At 36.1% G+C, this 13,800-nt stretch overlaps 1 protein-coding gene across 12 annotated transcripts in view; it reads left to right on the forward strand.

Moving 5' to 3' along the window:
• NRXN1 (neurexin 1) overlaps positions 1–13,800 on the forward strand; it is a 672,391-nt gene that overhangs the window by 279,523 nt on the left and 379,068 nt on the right. For 11 of the 12 annotated variants that reach the window (XM_008630366.1, XM_017730095.1, XM_008630367.1 and 8 more), the window contains 2 exons: positions 5,338–5,541; positions 7,735–7,761. In XM_008630366.1, the coding sequence (XP_008628588.1) occupies positions 5,338–5,541; positions 7,735–7,761 (231 nt within the window). The remainder of the gene's footprint in view (positions 1–5,337; positions 5,542–7,734; positions 7,762–13,800) is intronic. The other variant, XM_017730090.1, reaches the window with a different exon arrangement.

The raw sequence follows: 13,800 nt of genomic DNA on the forward strand, positions 1-13,800 counted from the left end.
TGTGTAGGAACTGATAAACTTTTGTTTTGCAGCACATTTATAATTGTTCAAACTAATTTAAATAAAAGGGGAACATGCTCGTTTCAGCAAACAATGCAGTTCCACAAAGAAAATAAAGCTTTAGAATAAAATACTGGAGATTAAACAACTAGAATATTTAACATTAAGTATATAAGGTGTCTTCAGTAAAAAAAAAAAGTGTAGAGCTACTTTTTACTGCTATTTAATTTTTATTTTTCATAATATTTCCCCTGAAGTAGGAGTGTTAACATCCATACTTAGATGTTTAGTGTACAATACAGAATCTGGAATAATTTCAGCTCATTAGTGCACAAAACCCCTGGAACACCACTGTGGTCCATTTTAATTTGTGTATACTTAACATTATATATATACATATATATTTATATCCACATCCATTTTATCGTGTTGCAAGTTATTCTTAATTTTACTCTTGATTTTCAGTAAGGTTAAACATCAGCATAATCTGTAGATTGGCTTTAGTAGATTATGAAAACTCTAGCAGATGGATGGACAGATGTCACAGCAATATAATTTGGCATCGTCTCGTACTTTGTGGATCACAGTGAGTGATTGCCTCTTGGCAAAGCCTTTTACAGGTGTATTCTTTTCACAGGATGGCCAGAAACAATAGTAAAATCATCAAAGAGTGATAAGCAAAAGTAAGCATGCAAACAAAGGTTTATCGAGGTGACATTTCTGAGGAGAAAATATGTTTAGAGTGTGTGTAGATATCCATATGGTGCATGCACAGACCCCTACATACTCATATACACATTAAAGAAATGTAACTTTCATTCTTTGTGTTATATAACTGGATGCTCTACAATTTTAAATTAAGACAAATAAAGGTGGTATGAGGATAGATAGCATGAAGAATCAGGTGCTCAAAATATTATACTAATTCCATCACTGTCTTAAATTAACTGATTGGTCCTGTGTGTTAAGGTTGTAAAAAATTTACAGTGTGGCTTAGGACCTCAGTCCTGAAATAATACCAGTGTGGGAATTGGAAGAAATAATTTCAACTTCTATTCACATATTATCTAGTAAATAATCACATACAGAGAAATGTTTCTATCAGATTGATGGAAATGTTCCCTATAAATCTCCAAGGCTTCAGCTTTGCGCCCAGGTGGACACAGATGCCATGGAGAAAACCCAAAATGTCTGGGAAGAGAGCAAAAAGTTCAAATTTGACTCAGTAGCAGCCAACATATTTGAATACTCACACAATTTCTAGGAGTAAAATTGTATATATCAGGGAGCATTTCTGGGCAGGATACTGTTGCTCTACTCGTACTGGTAAATAAAACAGGCTCAGAGTGCAAACCTGAATAGTTAATTAGGGATGATCCAGATTGCTCATATACATCCTGGCACGACTCTGGACTGTATAGTCTGTCATTTCTGGGCAAAGTTTGTGTGGGATTTCAGTGACAGCAGACACAGAGGGTGATTTCATGCTTTAAAAATGCTATGTGGGTTGCAATATGGTCCTCATATTATTGCAGACACTTTGAAACTGAAAAAGCAGGAAAAAATTAAGAATTCTGTCTTTGGGATTTCACAGGCACCACAAAGGGTCCAGAGGAAACAAGATCCTGTTTTATTTATTAAAATATGTGCAATGGGCATTCTTACTCACCAAGCATCATGTTTTTAAAGTAACACAGACTTGACTGCAGAACTTATGAGAAAGACCACTGAAATTCAAATGTCTACTCCATACTTCTTCCACTTTAATTTAAATAATCTGTGAATTGAAGAATAGCATCTATTCAGGAAATTCTCTTTTTTTTTTTTTTCCTGAAAATATCCAGTCATCATTTCTGAGGGTAGAAGCAGATGTAGGAAAGTTTCCAGAATTGGTGCCTCAGTCTCTTGAGCAATTTAGGTAATTCTAGCTCAAGTGGAAATTAAGGTCCTGAATCTCCTCTCATGTCAGTACTGGTCTGTGCATCCTTGGATTTAAACACAGAGATAATTAAGGTGGTCTGTGTGTATATATGTAGGAAAGAAGACTATCTAGCTGTGAAGATTTTAATAAGAAATTGAAGAAAAAAAAATGAGAGGAGAATTGAACCCTTCAATGGGGTTGTTTTGGAGTTTGGTTCATTTGTGTGTTTTGGTTGGCTGTTTTTACCACAGGAACAGGAAAAGTTTTAAATGTCAGGTTTATAAAACTGTCAAAGAATGAATGTATAAAACATTTTAATATAAATCTCTGTATCGTATAAAGCTATTTATTTCTTCTTAATAACTCTACTGCATGCACTTATTTGCTACCACGAAAAAACTTGTCAGTGATTTTATTATAAGGATTTTCTGCTGTTTTTCTTTTCAGCGCTATGATTCCAACACTGAAGTGGTAGTAAAACTATTACTCTTTTCGTTCTTTTTTTTAAATGGATATCACATCCTGAACTAAACTTAGTCTATTATCACTTGATCTAATAATTAAGGGAAAGCTGAACAAGAGAGAAAAGACGTTCTGTCAACACTTATGTGAGAACATTTAGCAGTGTAGATTTCATGTAAAGATGAGACACCTACTTGGAATTAGTTGGTCCAAAGCAAAAAAAAACATAAGACGCAAAAATTAATACATATTTTTAGCTAAATTGTTCCTTCAAGGTTTGTGTACCTGCTGCCTCTTGTCGTTCAGATCACTGCTTTACTAACCAGGCCTTGTAAATTAGCAATCCATTCCTGCCACTTTTGTGCTTGGTTCTACTTTGTTGGGGGGTTTTGGGGGTTGTTTTTTTTGTTAGCTTTTGTTTTGTTCATTGTTTTTCATTTGCTTTTCATTTGGGGATTTTGTGTGTCTTGGTTTTGTTTGGCATTGTTTTGGTGGTAGTTTGGGGGTGGTTTTTTTGTTTGTTTTTTTTTTTGGTTTTTTTGCCTTTTTCTTTCCCCTATGATACCTTTGTGCTTAGAAAGCTTGTGCCTTGGAAAGGACATATTGACATATTCAGAGCATCTAGTTGACATGAGGGGGCTTCCTCATTGCCCAGAGCTTTAAGTCATTTGATATTCTGTTCAGTATCTTTAGTCTGTTCTTGGAACATCTGTTCCCAAAATACTGGCACAGTATGGCTTAGGAGGATTAAGTATCTAATCACATCAGGTCTGCTCACCATGGTGTTACTCACAGGCCATCTCCAATTAAATTAAGGCTCCAGTTAAGTTCCTTCTCTCCTTTTTCTGTAATTTTCGGAAAAACTTGAATAATTACAGGAAAGTTGGCAAACGGTATCAGTGCTGATTCTGACACCTCTCTTTTACATTATCCTAAGATAATTGGTTAGCAACAGAACTCTAGCACTGATGAATGTTGGGTTTGCTCTGTATGTGAAAACCCTAACTACTATTAATGTGGTGGATTTTTGTAGACAATACAAAATACCTTATATTTTCTGTTATATGAGCATGTAACTTTAGGGTTTTTCCTGGAATTCTTTACCTAAATCATGTTTTTCTTGATAAAGACCTTGGGAGATTTTTATGCACAGACTAGACAGCTAGGCATATGAAGGAATTGTAACCCCTATACATTACTTCCCCAAAATACTAATAAATAAACAAGGAAACCCACAAAAACCCAACCCCCAAACTAACAAATAAAAACCCCCAATCAATCAAAAAGCCAATCAGCTTCCACTGAAAACTCTTTGATTTGAAATTACATTTTGGGTTGTTGCAAGTATTTCATCTACTTCACAGAATGATTTTAGATTCAGAATATGCTGAAAATATGATTACCTGCATAGTTAGAAATCATCAAACACGTAAATGCATTCTAATAACCTTTTATATCTAAGGACTTTCACAGCAGTCTCAGCAACCACTTTTTTCCAACATCAGATTGTTTTCTCCAAATTTATATTGGGGGAATTTAAAATTCTTTACACAGGAGAAGGTTGCCCAGAGAAACTGTGGATGCACCACCCCTGGAAGTGTTCAAGGCCAGGTTGGATGGGGCTTGGAGCAACCTGGTCAAGTGGAAGGTGTCCCTGCCCATGGCAGATGTGTTAGAAGTGGGTGATCTTTAGGGTTCCTTCTAACCCAAGCTGTTCTATGATTGTACTAGTGAAAATATAATCGATCACTTTTGCCTCTCACGGAGTTAATAAAACATTTTGTCCTTCCATGGACCGCGTAGGCCAGAAGTCTTGAAGAGCTTTAACAGCGTACAAGATATGCTATGGGAACAATTTTGGCAAACACAGTTGTGAGACTTACTACACATAGCATCAGTAGTAGTAGTCCTTGAAAATATTATTGCATGTTGACACCAGAGTAGACTTTGTTTTAGATAAGTGTCTCCGCTACACCGAAGCAAATTGAAGCACAGAGAAGCTTCCCATAGTTGTTCTCTGCCCACAGTGTTCAATTGTCCTGCCAAAAAGGACTTTCTAATATGTTTCAGAAATACATTTCCTTTGCTTTCTAGGAACTGCAGTGCCTTCCCTGTGAGCAGTCTCTTTGCTACCTTTCTCGTTACCAGCCTGGAAGCTGGGAAAAGAAGGCTTGTGACTGGTTGCTCTGGGGTCTAACAGACTGTGACTGCTCTGTGCCAGAGTCTCTGGCCAGGAGGGTTTCCTGGAATGTCTGAAAGTGACAGCTCTTTGCTTGTCTTGGGGGTTTTAACATGTTACCCTCAATATGCCATGTCCAGTCTCAATCCTCTTGCTGAGGCTGTCGTAGTGTTCATATAAGCGTTTTTGAGTCCATACCATGGTTTTTGTAGTCATGAAACAACCTATGCCCCATCCATACTGTGCTGGGGACTCTCACCCATTTCAGGAGGATTTTTTGCTCACTGGATGATAATTGTAACTCACAGTTGTAGCAATGCCAATAGGTTTATACAGGAAGCATCCTAAGGTGGTTATCTAGGGGGAATGACAATCAGACATGGGCTTTTGTTAGTCTGTAAGGTTTACCTGAATCTCTTCTGCTGATTTGACCTATTTTAAGTAGTACAGGCCCAGTATTTCAAGCATTGCCTTACAGATGATTTTACCAATCTTGTTGAAGATGCACGCATGGCTGGCTGGGTCATTAAAGAGCAATTTAGTTTCTTTAAAAAGCACCAAGATATGCCACTTATAAACAAAAACAAATCGAAACAAACCCTAACAAAAACCCCAAACCCAACTTGCCTGTGTTTCCCAGTAATAATAATGAAAAGTAAAATGTAACTTTTCTGTGTCATGCTGACTGAATATACATTTACCATCTTACGTCTAGGGAGTTTCAGGAGACAGAATATAATTCTTTAACAACTGATTTTCTCCTTTCTGTTTCCAGAGGCAACAATTTTAAGCTATGATGGAAGTATGTTTATGAAAATACAGCTTCCTGTTGTGATGCACACAGAGGCCGAAGATGTTTCTTTAAGGTTCAGGTCTCAGCGAGCTTATGGCATTTTAATGGCAACAACTTCCAGGGAATCTGCAGACACCCTTCGGTTAGAGCTGGATGCAGGACGAGTTAAGCTAACGGTCAACCTAGGTAACAACCTCTTCCTCCAAGAAATTAACATTTTCTTTACATTTTTCTTTTTGCTTGCAAACATTTATGAAACAGCCCGTTTTAACATTAAAAGTAAACTGAAATGATATATAAACACATGTCAATGCGGCATTTGCATACGTACGTACACAAATACACAGCCATTATTACGATTTATTTTGTTTCCTTTTGCATTTTTGTATTCTTTATTTAGTCTTAACATTACCCATCACAATATTTTTGTACTGTTGTGTATTCTAAAAAAAGAAGACAAGTTCATCAGTGGCATTTTTTTGGCTGAATTGGTTTGTTGGTTCTGGAATATTGGTCTCCCTCCACAATTTCTTTAGAAAAGCAATTCCACAGTTTCAATGTGCAAGCAGAAACAACATATATGTAGGTCAGCTCAGTTTTACCTCCACCAATTAATCTACGACATGCAAATATATCAAAGACATTCTGGTTTTAACACTGAAAATGTTGCAGTTAGATACTCCCACTGATGGATTTCTTGGTCTCCTTTTTTTAGGTGTCAAATCTATATTAAATCCATCTCCTCTTTTTTAAACAATTCTGTAGTGGTATTTTTGTAGTATCGAACGATAACACAACCCTTCAATGCCCAAAGACTGCGGCCCTCAGCAAACAGCCTTGTGAACACAGGAGGCACAGGCCCTTTTACAGAAAAAAAAAAAAAAAAGAAAAAAAGAAAACTGGTTTCCTCATTTAAAATATGATGGACAAAATGTCAGGTTATGTTTTTCTGTAGTGTTAAAAAAAAAGTAACTAAAGAAATAAAAGTGCTTCAGCCAGGCTTATGAATAAGTCCAAGCCAGGACCCGAAAGAGAACAGGAGTTCAGGAAAATGCACATTCTATGCAGTTATTCCCCTTCAGGGGGATGCTATTTTTAAAGGGAACCAAGTACTTTATTACTTTAGTCACAGATTTCCAGAAAGCACTGGTGGGGCTTGGGGGGTAAGAAAATAACCACCTAACCCTCCACTTCATCCAAGTGTCACTCACTGAAACTCTGCCCTGGTGTTTAGCATGAGGAGGGAGAAGGAGGAGCAAAGGGTGTCGCGGGTGACCCTTCCCTGCCGGTCCCCTCAGAGGCCGCGGCGGGAGGCTCCGAGCGCTTTCTGTAAAGGGGCTGTGCAGGTGCTGCTCCTTGGCTGTTTGCAACCACTTTTCTGATGCGGTTGACGACACATGACAAACTCAGCTATATGGAAACAAAATCTAGGTTTGATGGTATATATGTTCCTCAAAGGTGTAAACCCGGAGTAGCCATACAAACCGAGTAGTGTGGTGTAGGGTTTGGGGTTTGTTTTTTTCTTTTTCCAGTAATCGATAAATGCAGGTAGCCCACCAGAGGATCGTGCACAGAGCAGGTTGTTCACTTTACATACAAACACCACCCTCTGCCTACTTCTATCGGTCATGAAAGTCAATAAAAAGTAAATAAATCCGTGCCCCAGTAATATTGTTCCTTCCTCCCATGCCCCCTTTTTTTTCTTTCTCTTTTTTTTTTTTTTTTTTTTAGTCAGGCAAAAAAAAATTCTTAAAATAGAAAGGATTCTCTTCATTCTCTAATGAGTATTTATAAATATGTGATTTTTTTTTTTCTCTGTATTATTATAACTTTAAAGTAGTCATTGCTCATTTCTAAAATCTAGACATTAAGGATACGTAAACCCACAAACCCTTATTTCTGGGGCTGGGTGATGAGCTCTGTATGTCAATCCTTAGCTTTTGAAGATGAGCCTTTGAGGTTATACTATCCACAACTTGTCCAAGGTGTCTGATTGTGGCCTGGCCTGCTCTATGACCCATTGTGACGGAGCACTTTCTAATTGCACTGAGAGAAATTACCTGTTCTTTCACAGATGGGGAGAAAGTTGCAGCCTGCCTCAGTTAAGCATCTTTGACTTTTAATCCTGACTTTTCACTTAGATTTGTCACCATGTAGCTTTGTTTGAAATTGGCCATTTTTTACCCTATTTGTCGTTTCTATGGGTAAAGACCTCTCGCAGTATATCTGGGTTATAACAGTACATAAAGACTGATGATATGGAGTGGCCATATTTGCATGTGTCTGTCCCCGGAAGGGTGGACTGTGATTTTATTGGATGTCTGCAGCTATTACCTTGAAGGATAAATTTTCATTTTTCATCTATTCTTCCCCATCTAGACTGTATCAGGATTAACTGTAATTCCAGTAAGTGCCTATTCAAACTTTTTAAAATGTTATTCCACCATTGTAAAATATGCAAACTAGAATGGCAAAGATTGTGGACAGCTTGCAAGCACTTGATAATTTATTAATGAAATGTGATGATTAATTATCACTGTGTAAAAAGTCATCATATCTTTAGCACTTGTTTTTTGTCCTTCCCATAGGACATAGCATTAACTGGAATATTAAAAAGGAAGCATTCTACAGGTTGTAAACAAGCCTAGAGGAAATGCTGCTTTTAGTATTGTATTATTCTAGATAGGCTAATTTATTTACAGTAGCCAAAGAATTTTTGAACCAGCATTTCTGATAAGCTGTCACACATTTTTCTCCCATGTGCTCCTCCTAATTTTCCTGACATTTGACCTTCAACCTGTGGTCAGACTGTTGTAACATATTAGTTCTTACTACAAAAATTTCTATTTTACAATCCTCCTAGACAATTAACTGTATTTACTGGCTGGTTATAGCACAATTGAGTTTTGCTAAATCTTTGATTTATGGAAACGTCATGCATTGCAATAAGGACATTATTAAGTCTGAGAATAACCATATTTCTATGATGATTTTTTACACTCTAATTATGTAAAAAAACCCTGAATTGAACAATTTTTCTCTGTGATATGCATGTTTATGAAACAGAGGGAAACATTTGCCAGATGAATGGACTAAATTTTAACTTCTCTGATATTATTTGGATTAAGAGGCTATATTCTGAAAGGAGAAAAAGGACTGTGATTTTATTTTGAGTCTATGGAATTCCTGAATGGTGTCAACAAAATTATTGATAGTAAGTATGGTAGATTTGAGTTTTGGGTTGTTTTTTTTGTTTCCCTTCCTAACAGGTTTTGCAGGCCAGAGGACTGGCTTTATGCAAATAGAGAAAAAGCTAAACAACAAACTGCACAGGTTTCATTTGTAGTTGGTAAGAGTTAAAAGATATTAACATAACATTCCTTAATAATTTTATAACCCATAAAGAAAAACAATGATCTGAAGTTATTCTTAATGTGCCATTTGCTAATAGATTTTTCAATTAATAACTTTACAAAACAAAAATACAGCATTTGTATTAAAAATGAGAAAAATTTCTTGGGGCAAATGTTTAATTTAAACTGTTCTTAAATTCAGAGAGACTTTTCAATACAATAAAGGAAATGCTTGTAATTACCAAGACATAAAGATATATCTTCCTCATATTAAAAACAAAATAATAAAAAAGTAAAAAATTCTCACTTATAAACACAAATATTTTCTGTTTCCACTCGCTAAAATATATAAAATCATGAAAACTCTCAGAAGCATTTTCTTGGTCTGCCACAGGACACTATTCTTTTCTACTGCTGAAATCTCAATTAGAAAAAAGTGTAAGACAAGCAGCTTTTTGAGCAGAACTGTAATGAGATTGCCTGCTGGTGGTAAATTCCTTTTTTTCCCAGGAAAAGCAATATTGCTTTTTTCTTAACTTCCTTAATAAAATCAGAAAATTCCTCTGAAAACAGAGTTACTAACTTAAGGAAACCTCCCAGGAATAAAACCACAATATAACAGGTGTTTTCAGTTTTTAATCTCTTTTGGACTAAATGATGTGTCAAAGATAAATTTAAATGGCTTCTAGGTTTCATTTTTAAGCAAGTTTTGATGATCAAAAGAGAATGTGCAAACACAAAGTAATAAGCCTCCAATTAGAAGATTGCAAAGAGGAGGAATGTACCTACTGGATTGGATTAGCAGTTACAAGTTCTTGGTCTCATTCAGAAGTAACATGGCCTCTCTACAAAATATCCTTGGTATACAATACTCATAAGTTATTTTTCTTTACAGTTTGTTTATAGTGGTTTTGTTGTTAGAAATGAACTTGGGTGATGAGTTCCATCTCCCTGTGGTGCTTGTGTGTACTGAGCAGGGTTTTGTGAACTTTCAGTACGGTAAGTGCTACACTGCTTTCTTCTCTGCACTGGAGTTTTTCAGCAACCAGATGTTTCATGAGCAATTCTATATTTTAATATTTAGATTACAGAGATTTATTGCTCTGAGCAGTCCTTAAAAATGCTTATTGGATAATATAATGGGGTTTAGTGGGACACAATTTGTTTCAAAGCAACAGCATCCAGAACTGGAGTATTAATTTGCTAAACACTTTCATAATTGAGTGCCTCTCCTTTTGTTTCTGCTGAGAGCTGGATGTGTATTAATCCTAATTTTATGTTGATAGAAGTAAATCTGGTCTCCATGTCAGAATTTTATTTTTCCATTTCCTATTTTTGTTTTACTTAGAAATTAGTTCTGTTAATAAAACCTCAGTGTTGGGAGTGGCAGACATTAGTTATAACTAGCCTAGTAACAGGTCAGGATGAAGGTTTGAATTTGGACAGATAGCTTTAAAACAAATCCAAAGACTTAAACTAAACATAAACAAGCTTGAGAGAAGAAAAAGGAAAATGGGAATGTAAACACCTTCTCCTGCTGTGAATTACAAACCTAGGCAATAAAATACCTCTTCCTCTTCTCCTTTTCTCCCAAAGCCTGTCTTCTGCTCACTGCAGATCAAAGGAATAAGTGTCAGCTGACAGAGCTAAGATTTTGGTAGCAACTTTTTCTACACATGGTCATGCCTTCCCCTTTAGCTGATGTCCTGTCTTGCAGAAGAGGTGGCATTTTGGGGTCCTCCTTGTTTGAAGGGCAGAATTTTTTAAACTTTTAAAATGTTAATCAGATATCAGGTCAGTACTGAGCTTGTGTCTCATTAACAATACTATGGAGGCTGTTCATGCCAATTTTATGGAACTGTCTGGAATGCTAAACATTTTGTGCTAGGTTAGAAGATTGATACGCCCATAAAACCACACATCATGAGAAATCTGTCTCATGTCAGTCAGAAAATACTGTTGCTGAAATGTTGGGCTTAAATAACTTCATTGTATTCTTCAGAGCTACAAGTTTACAAAATTAAGTTGTCTGTCAGGCAGTGAATTAAATGGTCCTTTTAAATTGCAGGTACCTGTAGGTCAGTGTTGAGGCTGCAGCAGGAGAAAGGGAAAAACTTATTTAATGAACAGAAATAGCTGCTGTGTTTTCTGTATTAGTGTTCACGGGGCAAAGAACTCATTTAAAAATAAGACTGCAGTGAACTCTGCTCTTTTAAATAATATGAATGTAACAACTTTTTTTTGCATTAATCATCCTGTAAAAAATAAGTTGGTAGCTGTAGAGCTCTTCTACATTATATACAGAATTGATAAACTAATCCTTAAAACTTGTCTAGTAATAATTTATGAAAAAAAATTTTAAAAAAGCCCGAAAACATTTCTCCTTTTCAAAGAAGGAAGTAATTTTTAACCTTTAATCGTAAACTGTTAAGCATAAATTATGAATAGCAGTGAATCCTATTGAACTGAATGGGATTTTTCCGTAGTATTTCTGAGATAGAAGTTCATCCCAATAAAATTTACATTGCAGTTCAATAACAGCTTCTGAATGACTTTTGAACAAAAGCAGCTGTGCTATATTTTAATATTTTTCACTGCTGTAACTTAAAGGCTACTCTCTTGACTTAATTTAAATTCCTTTTTTGTTTCAGTTTTAACAATTCCAAAACATTAACATCTGAAAAAATCCAGGTAGCTGTAAAGGCTGCTGGTTTTAATATTCAATATGCTTTTGTCAGAGACATCTCCAGTCTTACAAGTTATTTCATCTTTTGGGTTGTGAGGGGTTTTATTATTATTATTGTATTGCTATAATTTCTGGAAATAAATTTTCTGTATTTTTATATAAGTCAGCAGAGTAGGACTGTAGTTTTTTTATTAATTGATACATTATACCACTAATAATGTTAATTGTTAAATATCTGGCTCTTATTTCCCAGTCTGATACTTTTGTTCAATATGAAAAGGCACAGGACCTGTTTTTGAATGGTGCTCTGAAAGATTGCTCAGCTTGTGGCACACAGTGTAGGAGAGATTTAGATTAGTTTTCTTCTACACAGCTTTGCTTCTGTAGGCAATAACTCATAGAGCAATGGCACTAAATTCAGTTATACTCAAATGTAGGACTGTCAGAAGAAATGATTATGAATTGCAGGATGTCAGGGAGCAGAGAGTACCACGGTAGTAAACGTGCACACAGTTCCCCAGGGTGAGCAAGGTGGGTGTCCACTTTTACAAATTAGGAAGAGTTTCCTGGGCTTTGAGGGTTTTCTGTTTGTTCTTCCAGCTAAGTTCCCATTCAGTGGTTGTATTTACATGCACCCCTCGTTCTTGTGTCTATCTAGTTAATCACCCATTCTCCATATCATTTATTGTTCTTCTCACTTTTTTTTCTCATTCCATTTCAATTCTCTGTTCTTCTCTATAGCCCTTAATATTTTTTCTTCTTTTGTATGCTCATCCTTTTAAAACTCCTCTATTCTGCAGATGTGCACATTACAGATGATTAAGTTATTCTGTTTGGAAACATCTGTTACTGAAGCACTTCTTGTCAAAATATCCTACAAATCCAGGGCATGACAAGGAGCTCTGTCAGATTATTAGTAAATAAGAGGAGAATTGTATATTTTAAAGAACAAGCAATGGTGTTGAATTGCATTATATTTTCAATGTGCAGATGAATTTTAAGAGGCAGAAAATGTTTTGTGAAGACTATACACCCTTTTGAAAGTTACTGCTTGTAAAACTGCATTTTATTGCAAAATCCAGAATCTTCAGCTGTGCTGTTATGGATATTCCAAAGTCTACTGTGATAAGTAATTCATTAATATATTTCCATGTATTAACTTCCTACTATCTGGTGAAAAGAATTATTAGAATGCTTTATTCACTCCCTTTTTTGCTGTTTTTGGCAGTAGAAAATCATTATGATGATTTAATTTTGTAGCTCCACCCAAAATGTAAGATTTTGTACTTGGCCTGTTTTCTTACACAGTGCTTATGAATTGCATGAGTTTTGATCTTTTCCTCATTAAGTGTGGCTGACAGCCTGGCAAAAATATGTAAAAGAGCTTTACCATAGAGGACATGCAGCAAATCAGCAGGGTACTTTCTCTGCAAGTTCAGTCAGGAACTTCCCTCTGTGGCATAAAGTTTGAAACAATTATAAATAATTCTTTTAAAACTTTGCCTATACTTAGCAGATTTAGAGCAGGAAGTCATTGGATTCCTTCTCATTCAGCAATATCAGTTTAAAGGCCCCTATTTCACATAATTTCCTGAAAAAACAGGTTCTGCTGCTATGCAACAAAACTGAAAATGTACCTGGCCCCTTTCACTCAAATTCTGATTACAATTTCATAGTTGCTAGTAGACGGCATGCAAAAAAAAAAAGGAAAACTGCTGCTTTACTCAGAGACTCTCACTGGAGTCCTCAGTAGTCAGTCCTGAAGCTGCACTAAGACCATCCTCTGGCTTGTTCCAGGCCTTATGTTTTGAACAAAGGTTGAAAACAGCTCACCTTGGGAAAAAAGTCCATGTTTGAAAGCAGAAGAACCTGCCTGTATAAATATAATCAGGAGGGCTGAAGTCATTATAGCACATTATTTATTCTGTACAGCCACAGAAGCCAGTTACAAGAGATGCTCTCTAATTTCTCCTTCTCTGTTAAATATAGAGTGGGAAGAAGTGGTGCTGCACAGGTCATCCCAACACATTAATTGGCTCCCTGGGTATTCACTTCTTCCTGCAGTCTTCGTGCCCACTTGCTCTGGAGAAAAGTAGTAGCTGTTTCTTGAATGGCTGGAGTGACTTAGGTGGGAATGTAAAGGGAACCAGCATGGCCACTGCTGATCATTTGTCAAAAGTTTTCATGCTATTCTTTGGGTTTTGTGTTTCAGAATTTCATCTGACTCTAAAAAAAAAAAAAATTCATTTACGTTAAAAACTGGTTTTTTTCCTCTTCCTGTCTGCTGGTACTGCTCTTACATTGCCCATTGCTTTGCTGCCAGCACAAAAGGTTCAAGTCTATGTGATGAATTTGACTAAAGTGACCCATTAACAAAATTGTTAATTTTAACTTGCTGCAGTTCTC

Source organism: Corvus brachyrhynchos, unplaced genomic scaffold (assembly GCF_000691975.1).
Source record: "Corvus brachyrhynchos isolate BGI_N302 unplaced genomic scaffold, ASM69197v1 scaffold101, whole genome shotgun sequence".
Classification (NCBI taxonomy): domain Eukaryota; kingdom Metazoa; phylum Chordata; class Aves; order Passeriformes; family Corvidae; genus Corvus; species Corvus brachyrhynchos.